The following is a 12,024-nucleotide window of genomic DNA, read 5'->3' on the forward strand; positions in this document are numbered from 1 at the left end:
TTCTGAGTTTAAAGTTTAAACACTTCCGTTGGCCACCAACCACCCCTCCCCCCCCCCCCCCCCCCCTCGACATGAACATTATGGAGCTTACCTGGGATGCTTTGCAACGTGCTGTTCTCAACATATCTCAGCCCTCCCGTACTCTTATGATTTTATGGACAGGATTCATTATGTCAGTTCTCTCCAGGACAACTTCAGACGTTAGTCAAGTCGGGTTGCATCACTTCTGCGTGATCGCTGAGGTCGACACGATTATTAGGCAGGCGTATCAGTTTCTTTGGTGCTTCAGTGTATTTAACGCATACCGTAAATTTAATTCACTAAGGTTCAAATGGCTCTAAGCACTGTGGGACTTAACATCTGAGGTCAGCTGTCCCCTAGACGTAGAACTACTTAAACCTAACTAACCTAAGGACATCACACACATCCATTTCCGAGGCAGGATTCGAACCTGTGACCGTAGCAGCAGCGCGGCTCTAGACTGAAGCCCCTAGAACCGCTCGGCCACAGGGCCGGCTAATTCACTAAGGATAAAAGAGGGCCCAAAAACGAGTGTGTTGTCAGGCGAAATAAACAAATAAAATCTTTTTTGTTTTTTGTTTCTGCGATGTGTATGCTACAGGGAAAGTGTCGGAATTTTTTCCCGATTGGCCTAAGTAATGTTTCTCTCAGTTCCAAGTACAGTATAACTGTCAACAGCGGAAATGGTAATCTTATTTGCACTGCTGATGTCATGTCGGCCTTGACCGTAATAAGTGTGAGAACTGTGAGAACCATTTTAACAGTTGCAGCAATCTGGGATTTCTCTTAGCGTTAAGAACGTAGTATATTATGGAAAGAGGCGCATGCGTGCCGGCAGACAGCCGTGGTACTCACGATGAAGTCGATGTCGTCGTAGCCGCTGGACAGGAACACGGGCTCGTAGCCGGCCAGCCCCAGCGAGGCCAGCCACTCGCCGACCGGCGTCTGCACGCCGCCCGGGCTGTGCAGGCCTGCAACCCACCACACACGGCGCACGCGCTCTTATCTTTCCACTCGATTATCTTTGAATTGTTAACGGCTGCTAATACATTAATACTATTACATACTAGTACAGAAAAAGCAAGAAAGAAAAATATCGTGTATATAAAAAAGAATGACCTTATTTTCGAGTCTAATAAGTATAGAACAGGGGTCGTAACGGCAAGGAAATGTGTGTTGAATAACTGGACGTCGCCTAGAGTTTAAAAGAACGCCGGTAGGTGCCACTTCATGCTTCTGTTTAGTCAGTCTGAAGCAATATGGCGTCCACTCAACAGAAAGCGTTTTGTGTACTACAGTTCAGCAAGAGTGAGTCAGTGATTATCGTCCGACGTAATATTCGTTAGCGTTTTAGGATAGATCCGCCTCTACCGAAAAGCCTTCGTTGTTGGTATCGTCAATTTGAAGAGAAAGGATGCTTATGCAAAGTAGGAATCCAGGTCGACCCTGCAGTTCTGATGAAGTAGTGGAAATAATAACTGTCTTGCAAGTGCTGTGGCGACGTTTTGTCTATAAACTATACATATTACATTAGTGCAAGTTCGAGGTGGTGAATCCAACAAAACTCTGCTGAAAGACATGGAAGACGACAGGTTTCTATCACAGTTAGTTTTCAGCGATGAAGCTACATTTCATACAAGCGATAAAGTGAATCGCAAAACGTTCGCATATGCGGACTCCAGAAACCTCATGCAATTATTGAGCATAAAAACAGACTCGCCCAAATGAATATTTTTTGCGCCATTTCTTATGAAAAAGTTTATGGTTACTACAAGGTGTACAACTTTGCTTCCGCCTTTTTCTCCCCAACATTTGAGGCTTTAATGAAACAAATTGGTTACACATGTATCATTCGAAGTATTTTCCTTCGCTGGCCACTACTTTCTCTCATCTTTCGGGCAGTGTACGAATCCCATGTCGGAAAAATTGTTCATCTTTTGAAGCGACCCACAAATCGATCCAATTTATGACTTCTTCATGAGATCGGAAGTGTTTGTCAGCCAGGCCATGCGCCATTGATCGAAACACATGATAGTCAGAGGGAGCAATGTCTGGAGAATACTGCGTGTGGGGTAGGACTACCCGTTTTAACGTTTCCAAGTACGTTTTGACCTCTTTTGCAACGAGGGGTCGAGCGTTGTCGTGCTGCAAAATCACTTTGTCGTTCCTCTCGCTGTATTGCAGCCGTTTGCCTTTTAATGCTCTGCTCAAACGCATTAATTGCGTTCGATAACGAGCACCAGTGATTGTTTCACTTGGTTTTACTCCTCATACTACACCAAATGCATAGCATGATCTTGGAGCCGTGAAAATTCGGTTTGGCCGTCGACGTGGAAGTATGGCCGGGATATCCCCATGATTTTTTTGCCTTTAGGCTTATCGTAATGAACCCATTTTTCGTGCCCGGTCACAATGCGATCATGAAATCCCTTCCGTTTTTGCCTCTGAAACAACTGTTCACAAACACACAAACGCCGTTCAACGTCTCTTGGTTTCAGTTCACACGGGACCCAAGTTCATTCTTTCTGACTCATTCTAATAGCCTTGAGACGTTTCGAAATGACTTGCTGTGTCACTCCCACTAATCGTGCCAATTCTTCTTGAGTTTGAAGCGAATCGTCACTCACTGAAGTCTCCAATTCTGCACCTTCGAAAATATTCTCTCTTCCACCACTATGCCGGTCTACGACGTTAAAATCACCGTTCTTGAAGCGTTGAAACCACTCACGACCCGTTCTTTCACTAATAGCGTCCTTACAATACGTTCTCGAGAGCATTCGATGAGACTCAGCCGCTGTTTTCTTCATACTGAAAAAAAAAGATAACACTACCCGCAAATGACGAGAATTAGGCCCCTGAAATGACATTTTCAATGAAGAACAACTTTTTGATGCAGACACAAATCCACTAAAGTTGGAATGAGGTTATGTTGACCGAGGTCCAAGCTAACTGCCTGACGTCTGCGAGCTGTTTCTTTCGACCGCTACGTACAGTTGCCGCCACCTATCGGCAAACGAAGGAAGCAAAGTTGTACACCTTGCACTTTTTTCAGCTAAAAGTGGCTGGAATGACCTTCGAACGTCAATGTTTAATGAAAACCACCTTAGCTGCATCATTAGACGTTCAGCGTGTTATGACCTGTTTTATTCAAAGAACAATTTCAGGTTGCCGCGTTGTGCTAAAGCTATGACAAAAATGGTCTGGTTGTCGTATGCATCGTTAATTGTTGTTGTTGTAGTCTTCAGTCCTGAGACTGGTTTGATGCAGGTCTCCATGCTACTCTATCCTGTGCAAGTTTCTTCATCTCCCAGTACTTACTGCAACCTACATCCTTCTGAATCTGCTTAGTGTATTTATCTCTTGGTCTCCCTCTACGATTTTTACCCTCCACGCTGCCCTCCAATGCTAAATTTGTGATCCCTTGATGCCTCCAAACATGTCCTACCAACCGGTCCCTTCTTTTTGTCAAGTTGTGCCACAAACTCCTCTTCTCCCCAATTCTATTCAATACCTCCTCATTAGTTATCTGATCTACCCATCTAATCTTCAGCATTCTTTTGTAGCACCACATTTTGAAAGCTTCTATTCTCTTCTTGTCCAAACTAGTTGTCGTCCATGTTTCACTTCCATACATTGCTACACTCAATACAAATACTTTCAGACACGACTTCCTGACACTTCAATCTATACTCGATGTTAACAAATTTCTCTTCTTCCGAAACGCTTTCCATCCCATTGCCAGTCACATTGTATATCCTCTCTACTTCGACCATCATCAGTTATTTTACTCCCTAAATAGCAAAACTCCTTTACTACTTTAAGTGTCTCATTTCCTAATCTAATTCCCTCTGCATCGCCCGATTTATTTTGACTACATTCAATTATCATCGTTTTGCTTTTGTTTATGTTCATCTTATATCCTCCTTTCAAGACACTGTCCATTCCGTACAACTGCTCTTCCAAGTCCTTTGCTGTCTCTGACAGAATTACAATGTCATCTGCGAACCTCAAAGTTTTTATTTCTTCTCCATGAATTTTAAAACCTACTCCGAATTTTTCTTTTGTTTCCTTTATTGCTTGTTCAATATACAGATTGAATAACATCGGAGAGAAGTTACAACCCTGTCTCACTCCCTTCCCAACCACTGCTTCCCTTTCATGCCCCTCGACTCTTATAACTGCCATCTGCTTTCTGTACAAGTTGTAAATAGCCTTACGCTCCTTGTATTTTACCCCTGCCACCTTTAGAATTTGAAAGAGAATATTCCAGTTAACATTGTCAAAAGCTTTCTCTAAGGCTACAAATGCTAGAAAAGTTGGTTTCCCTTTTCTTAATCTTTCTTCTAAGATAAGTCGTAAGGTTAGATTGCCACATGTGTTTCAACATTTCTACGGAATCTTCCCCGAGGTCCGCTTCTACCAGTTTTTCCATTCGTCTGTAAAGAATTCGCGTTAGTATTTTGCAGCCGAGACTTATTAAACTGATAGTTCGATAATTTTCACATCTGTCAACACCTGCTTTCTTTGGGATTGGAATTATTATATTCTTCTTGAAGTCTGAGGGTATTTTGCCTGTATCATTCATCTTGCTCACCAGATGGTAGAGTTTTGTCATGACTGGCTCTCCAAAGGCCGTCAGTAGTTCTTATGGAATATTGTCTGCTCCCGGGGCCTTGTTTCGACTCAGTGCCCCGTCAAACTCTTCACGCAGTATCTTATCTCCCATTTCGTCTTCATCTACATCCTGTTCCATTTCCATAATATTGTCCTCAAGTACATCGCCCTTGTATAAAACCTCTATATACTCCTTCCACCTTTCCGCCTTCCCTTCTTTGCTTAGAACTGGGTTTCCATCTGAGCTCTTGATATTCATACAAGTGGTTCTCTTCTCTCCAAAGGTCTATTTAATTTTCCTGTAGGCAGTATCTATCTTACCCCTAGTGAGATAAGTCTCTACATCCTTACATTTGTCCTCTAACCATCCCTGCTTAGTCATTTTGCACTTCCAGTCGATCTCATTTTTGAGACGTTCGTATTCCTTTTTGCCTGCTTCGTTTACTGCATTTTTATATTTTCTCCTTTCATCAATTAAATTCAATATTTCTTCTGTTTCCCAAGGATTCCTATTAGCCCTCGTCTTTTTATCTACTTGATCGTCTGCTGCCTTCACTACTTCATCCCTCAGAGCTACCCATTCTTCTTCTACTGTATTTCTTTCCCCCATTCCTGTCAATTGTTCCCTTATGCTCTATGAAAGTCTCTACAACCTCTGATTCGTTCAGTCTATCCAGATCCCATGTCCTTAATTTAGCACCTTTTTGTAGTTTCTTCAGTTTTAATCTACAGTTCATAACCAATAGATTGTGGTCAGAGTCACATCTGCCCCTGGAAATGTCTTACAATTTAAAACATGATTCCTAAATCTCTGTCTTACCATTATATAATCTGTCTGATACCTTTTAGAATCTCCAGGATTCTTCCATGTATACAACCTTCTTTTACGATTCTTGAACCAAGTATTAGCTATGATTAAGTTATGTTCTGTGCAAAATTCTACCAGACGACTTCCTCTTTCATTTCTTCCCCCCAATCCGTATTCACCTACTGTTTCCTTCTCTCCCTTTTCCTACTGACGAATTCCAGTCACTCATGACTATTTAATTTTCGTCTCCCTTCACTACCTGAATAATTTCTTTTATCTCATCATGCATTTCATCAATTTCTTCATCATCTGCAGAGCTAGTTGGCATATAAACTTGTACTACTGTAGTAGGCGTGGGCTTTGTGTCTGTCTTGGCCACAATAATGCGTTCACTATGCTGTTTGTAGTAGCTTACCCGCACTCCTATTTTTTTTATTCATTATTAAAGCTACTCCTGCATTACCCCTATTTGATTTTGTATTTATAACTCTGTATTCACCTGACCAAAAGTCTTGTTCCTCCTGCCATCGAACTTCACTAATTGCCACTATATCTAACTTTAACATATCCATTTCCCTTTTTAAATTTTCTAACCTACCTGCCCGATTAAGGGATCTGACATTCCACGCTCCGATCCGTAGAACGCCACTTTTCTTTCTCCTGATAACGACGTCCTCTTGAGTAGTCCCCGGCCGGAGATCCGAATGGGGGACTATTTTACCTCTGGAATATTTTACCCAAGAGGACGCCATCATCATTTAATCATACAGTAAAGCTGCATACCCTCGGGAAAAATTACGGCTGTAGTTTCCTCTTGCTTTCAGCCGTTCGCAGTACCAGCACAGCAAAGCCGTTTTGATTAATGTTACAAGGCCAGATCAGTCAATCATCCAGACTGTTGCCCCTGCAACTATTGTAAAGGCTGCTGCCCCTCTTCAGGAACCACAAGTTTGTCTGGCCTCTCAACAGATACCCCTCCGTTGTGGTTGCACCTACGGTACGGCCATCTGTATCGCTGAGGCATGCAAGCCTCCCCACCAACTACAAGGTTCATGGTTGATGGGGGGGAGGGGGCGGGGGGGCATCGTTAATATTAGCCTAAATATTAGCGTCAGCTAATTTCGTATGCTGCTGACTTGGCTTTGCGTACAACTTTATTAGGTCTCTAATGACTTCATATTCCAACAGAATGTAGCTCCACCACACTGGCACAAAACTGTACGATAGTTCCTCTCGGTGATACGCTGCCTCAAGGGACCTGGGAAAGTGACCTATATTCTTGGCCTCCAAGATCTCCAGACATGTCCTCATAATATTTTGATATTTTTGTGTGGGCATGTATGAAGAAAAGTGTTTTCATCCCCCTGAAGAACATAATAGGAGCAGCAGTGACTTCTGTCAAGATATTTTACATGGAGTTTTGACGAATTGATCTACCATCTATATGTTTTCCATACGCCGTACAGTAAAATATTTCTCATGACATAACTAAAGCTATAAGATTTTGTTATTATTTTGCAGTTTAACTTTGTTTTCTAATACGTTTCCTTTAATAAATATGAAGTTTTTTAATCGGGTGCCCCGTCTTAAGAAAAGCTTCCAGCCCAGGTGACACAGGGGGAATCTACGGAATCTCACGAATCCTGACGTAGTCTCTAGAACTTTTAATGAAAGTCGATTGAAATTTTATGTTCTCATTAAATGAATCAACAATTACAGACTGACTAAAACATTTCGTAACCTTTTCCTCTCAATGAAAGTTAAGAGCTTTTTACGTGAAACTGAAAAATAGAAGTAACAAGCCTTGGGAAATATGATTCACACAGTCAAAACTGAGAAAATTGGTAGTCATCTATTTGCAGAAAAACTAAATATCGATTGAAATTAAAAACTAGAGAAGAATGCACCAAAAATCTCACAGATAAGATGAGATTTTAGAGGAAGAATGCTTTAGCTACTGAAGTTCATTCTTGCTTCTCAGTTGGACATAACGTTTTGTGACGAATTATCAAACCAAATCAAATCAAACTGCAATCTCTCAAGCCTAGCAACTGATTTTCTAGCATGAAACGAAAATAATGCTGAATGTGCAAGTAACTGTACCACACGAATGTGCCGGAAGAACCATAGTCATTGCCCTGAAGGCTCACTCGGACTAGCAAAGGAGGATGTTTCACGAACAACATTTTCCTTACGTGGATGTAGAAACTTTTGAATAAAACTGCAAATTTCGGCGTTTTGCCAACATCAGGTACATATAAATATTCCACGCCATATCACGGCACAGATGCAATAACGGGAGCCTGATAAGGTTGCATCGCACTTTACAGGAATGTGGGCTACAGCTGCGACTGGTGTGGAAGCGGTTAGCGCCAGCTAACAAATTTTGCCAGGCCCTTTGCAAGAAGTCCAAGAAGCGATCAGTCAGCGTGCATACATATACTGCCGGAGAGGTTGCCTAGTGGCAGGCGTTGGGCATGAAGCTGGCGCTCTTCACCGCCGTTGAATGAAGCTTCTGGACGAGAGTTCTAATTCTCAGTTTGGTCCTCAGGAAACGCTACTCGGGCGGCCTTAGTTGGTCCGCATAGTTTAGTTACACACTGTACAGATACCAAGTAATTCTGAGTTCTTCAATGATGTGAACCGAAGACTATCCCTTTTCTTTCACAAACTGCTGTGCAAACGGTTCAAATGGCTCTGAGCACTATGGGACTTAACATCTGTGGTCGTCAGTCCCCTAGAACTTAGAACTACTTAAACCTAACTCACCTAAGGACATCAAACACATCCATGCCCAAAGCAGGATTCGAACATGCGACCGTAGCGGTCGCGCGATTCAAGACTGAAGCGCCTAGAACCGCTCGGTCTCAAAGGCCGGCTTGTTATTCAAAAATATGGATTCTGTTCAATTAATTTTTGTTTCGTGAAATATGGATTGTATGCCAGTAATCTACACACATATGGAAAGAGGAAGTTCTAAAGCGCATATACTGAGATTTTGTGGCACTTGACACAGTTAAAGTTGTGCCCTGCTCGGGAGACGGCACGACGTGCCTTTATTTACATCTACGTCACAGAACATATGCATAACGAGAGGTACTGTGACACCACTCCTTTCAAAGATGTACTTTGGCTTTCACGAACACACCTAGAGATGTTTCTGTTATCAAGGTATCGTCGTGACTATGGTAGCCATGCTAGCTGACGAATCAATACAGCAACTGATTTTACATTCAGATGGTGGATTCGTTATCAAGGTATCGTGGTGACTATGGTAGCCATGCTAGCTGAGGAATCAATACAGCAACTGATTTTACATTCAGATGGTGGATTCGTTCCAATTTTGGAAACTATTGTTGTTTTGTCTTCCTTTTAAAGTGATAACCTGCCAGATTCATATTCGTTATTCACAAATCGGTATGTATTACGAAAATTTCTTAACGAGAAGCTCCTCCGATGGTAAATAATCATGCTGATTGTGTTAAGTATGTTCTAATTTACGCGAAAAATTACAATTCACTGCCAGAAGAATAAACGTCTTCCTTTGCACTTGAAAGTAACTCAAAAACCGATAAAAACACAAGCAGGAACGTTCCGGTACCAGACTAGAATATACTTTATCTGCATACGAACTTTATTTGAAGACATTCTTGTTTTGAGGAGAAGTTTCCTAAATAAATTGTATTTTTTTTGTACTTTAAAGACAATTAAGTCACCTTTTAATCCTTTTTCAGATGTGTCAGTCTTTTCTATGTTTCTCTTTCTATTATTAATCTGAGTGATAGTTTGTTTTCCAAATAATCGAGGTGTTTTAAATATTTATTTCCTTGTTTCATAATTAATTTGTAAATTATTGACAATGCCAACTCGCTCATGAGAGAGCGCTCTTACATGTTCATAACATCGGATTCTTCATACTTCCATTAAATTGTCAAGAACCGTCCCAGAATGTTTTGAAAACGCGATGGTGAATAAAAACAATTCAATTTCTTAGCTTTCAATTTCTTAGCTCGACGGCTCTACCCACTACACCATAGTTACGATGTACAAACTGTGACTTTGTACTGTTGTCATAGATCACGTGAAACCTTTAACTGCCGGTAAGTCATTACCTGATATTTTACTGCGACAGATTGTACCCTTTCGGACACCTCTTTGAAAGACCCTCAATGCGCTGGTGTTTTGAAACAGCATTAGTTTATAGGACGTAAATTATAATACAAAGCACACCAAATACGAGCTTGACGAAATCCACTATGGCGTCTCCCAGGATCTTCAGCCAAAGTATCTCTCAAAATAGTGGAGCCGCAATACCTCTCATAACACACAGTAGAAGCCGGTATTCCGATCTAATTGAGGGTATGGTCTGTTCAGATTAGAAAATGTTAGGGTTGTCCGGAAAAAAAGCTACGAATAGTGTAACCAAAAACAAGGTAACGTAGCTTAGCGTTGTCAAAATGTGGCAATGCAGTGACATAAGGAAGTGCCAATGTTACGAATCCCACCCACAGTACTCTACCACAATGCAACTAAATAACCGATCACATGTGTTATTGTTGCTACCATGTTCAGAGGAGGGAAAGGACGGTTAGTTTGGCTGCTGCTAACGGATATTCTACGTACAGTATACGCAATAAATTTTGTTAATTTACAGAATAATGTTTTCATGCTTTTCGTTCATAAACTGAGTTAATACTGTTCGTATACAACAGTTGTCATTCCGAACAGCACAATGTCAAGCAAACGAAAACATAGTTCTTGTACATTAAAAGAAAAAATGGAAGCGCTTAAGCGGCTTAACAATGCTACACAACTGGCTTTTGAATTTTGTGTCGGGAAATCCACAATCGGTTACTGGAAAAAATCGGAGGAAAACTGAAAGCTTCTGCAACACAAATAGCGAAAAAATTCAGAACAACGCCACAAATCCACCATGTCGTCGTATGACAGAACTGACGAAGCGACTTTCTTGTAGTTTACTCATGAAAGACAAAAAGGCGTTACTGTTAACCGTACGTTCATTCGAGAAAAGGCGTTGCATGTAAAACATTATGAATGGTAATCCAGCATTTACTGCCAGCAAAGGTTGGTCAGACCAGTCAACGAAGAAACACGGATACGACAGTGAACATCACTGGACAAAAATTATCAAACGATGTTGTCGCCGGAGAGGCACTCTTAGACGAGTTTGCGGACTTGATATCATTAAAAAATTACTCACCACATCTATTTTATAGACCTGAGGAAACTGGACTGAATTTCAAAGCACTCTCTACAGAAAGTCTTGCTTAGAAAAAAAGCGTCTTCTGCTTCAGTTTTTAAAATGAATAAGCAACGCCTTAATGCTACCACAGCAACAAATTACCGGCAAATCTGCAAAGTCGCGAACTCTAACCGATATGAATATGAACGCTCTCCTTGTTTATTACAAAAATCAAAATAAAGTCTGTATGATTAGTGTTCTGTCTAGTGAGTGGTTCGAGAAACAATTTGTTCCCCCTATTAGAAGATACCGTACAAGAAATGGACTACCATACCGAGCTGTAATTTTGACTGACTGCTCCATCTCATCCCTCAGAAATCCAGCTAGTGACCGGTGACAGCAGCACGTTATTATTTTATTTTATTTATTTATTTTGCCACCATTTGTAAACTCTATCTTGCAATCAATGTGTTACGAAACGTTAAGTTCAGCTACAGAAAAATGCTTCTAAGACTGTTTCATCTTAGAAAAAAAATAAAAGAAACGCAATAATAAATGACGTCATCTACTGCTAGCTGAAGCTTGGGACAATTAGAATAACATTTAATAAAAACATCGTGGAACAAACTGTGGCCAAGTCTCGTGTTCCAAGAAACCACATCAATTCCTGTATCAGACAAGTATTATTTCCTTCAGCTCGTACAAAAAAAGCGTGGGGTGCGGAGATGAGGGTGAAAATTTCCTTCAAGAGTGAATATTAGTTGATGATAATAGTCATCAAGAAATCAGTGATGAATCCATTTTCTGTATAGTCCAGAAACAACCTGATGACATCTATGAAGACGAAGATAGTGGAGGAGAATACACCTTTAAATATATTGTGTCACATAATGACGTTTCAGATGCCCTTAAATTGCCATTACGCTACGTACAACAGCACAACATTGCCACACTAACCGACGTGATGTCAATGCGGTAAATGGAAATGCCGTGTGGCTAGGGCCTCCCGTCGTGTAGACCGTTCGCCTGGTGCAAGTCTTTCGAGTTGACGCCACTTCGGCGACCTGCGTGTCGATGGGGGTGAAGTGATGATGATAAGGACAACACAACACTCAGTCCCTGAGTGGAGAAATTCTCCGACTCGGCCGGGAATCGAACCCGAGCCCTTAGGCATGACATTCCGTCGCGCTGACCACTCAGCTACCAGGGGCGGACGTCAATGCGGTGCTGGCACAACATCGCGTCATGTAGCGGCTTCAGTACTGCACGATATATGAAAATGACCGATTTTGCAAATCACTGTAACAGAAAAATAACGGTTCTTCTTCATAAACATGTAATACAATATTGTAGTTACCAGTGCGATAAACGCTTCGCA

The 12,024-nt window shown here is 41.4% G+C and overlaps 1 protein-coding gene across 1 annotated transcript in view; it reads right to left on the reverse strand.

The window, feature by feature from the left end:
• Window positions 1–12,024, reverse strand: part of LOC126282387 (ankyrin repeat and SAM domain-containing protein 1A-like) — a 790,528-nt gene that overhangs the window by 88,353 nt on the left and 690,151 nt on the right. The window contains exon 12 of the mRNA XM_049982044.1: window positions 877–992. Coding sequence (XP_049838001.1) covers window positions 877–992 — 116 coding nt within the window. The remainder of the gene's footprint in view (window positions 1–876; window positions 993–12,024) is intronic.

Source organism: Schistocerca gregaria, chromosome 7 (genome assembly GCF_023897955.1).
Source record: "Schistocerca gregaria isolate iqSchGreg1 chromosome 7, iqSchGreg1.2, whole genome shotgun sequence".
In the NCBI taxonomy this organism is placed as follows: domain Eukaryota; kingdom Metazoa; phylum Arthropoda; class Insecta; order Orthoptera; family Acrididae; genus Schistocerca; species Schistocerca gregaria.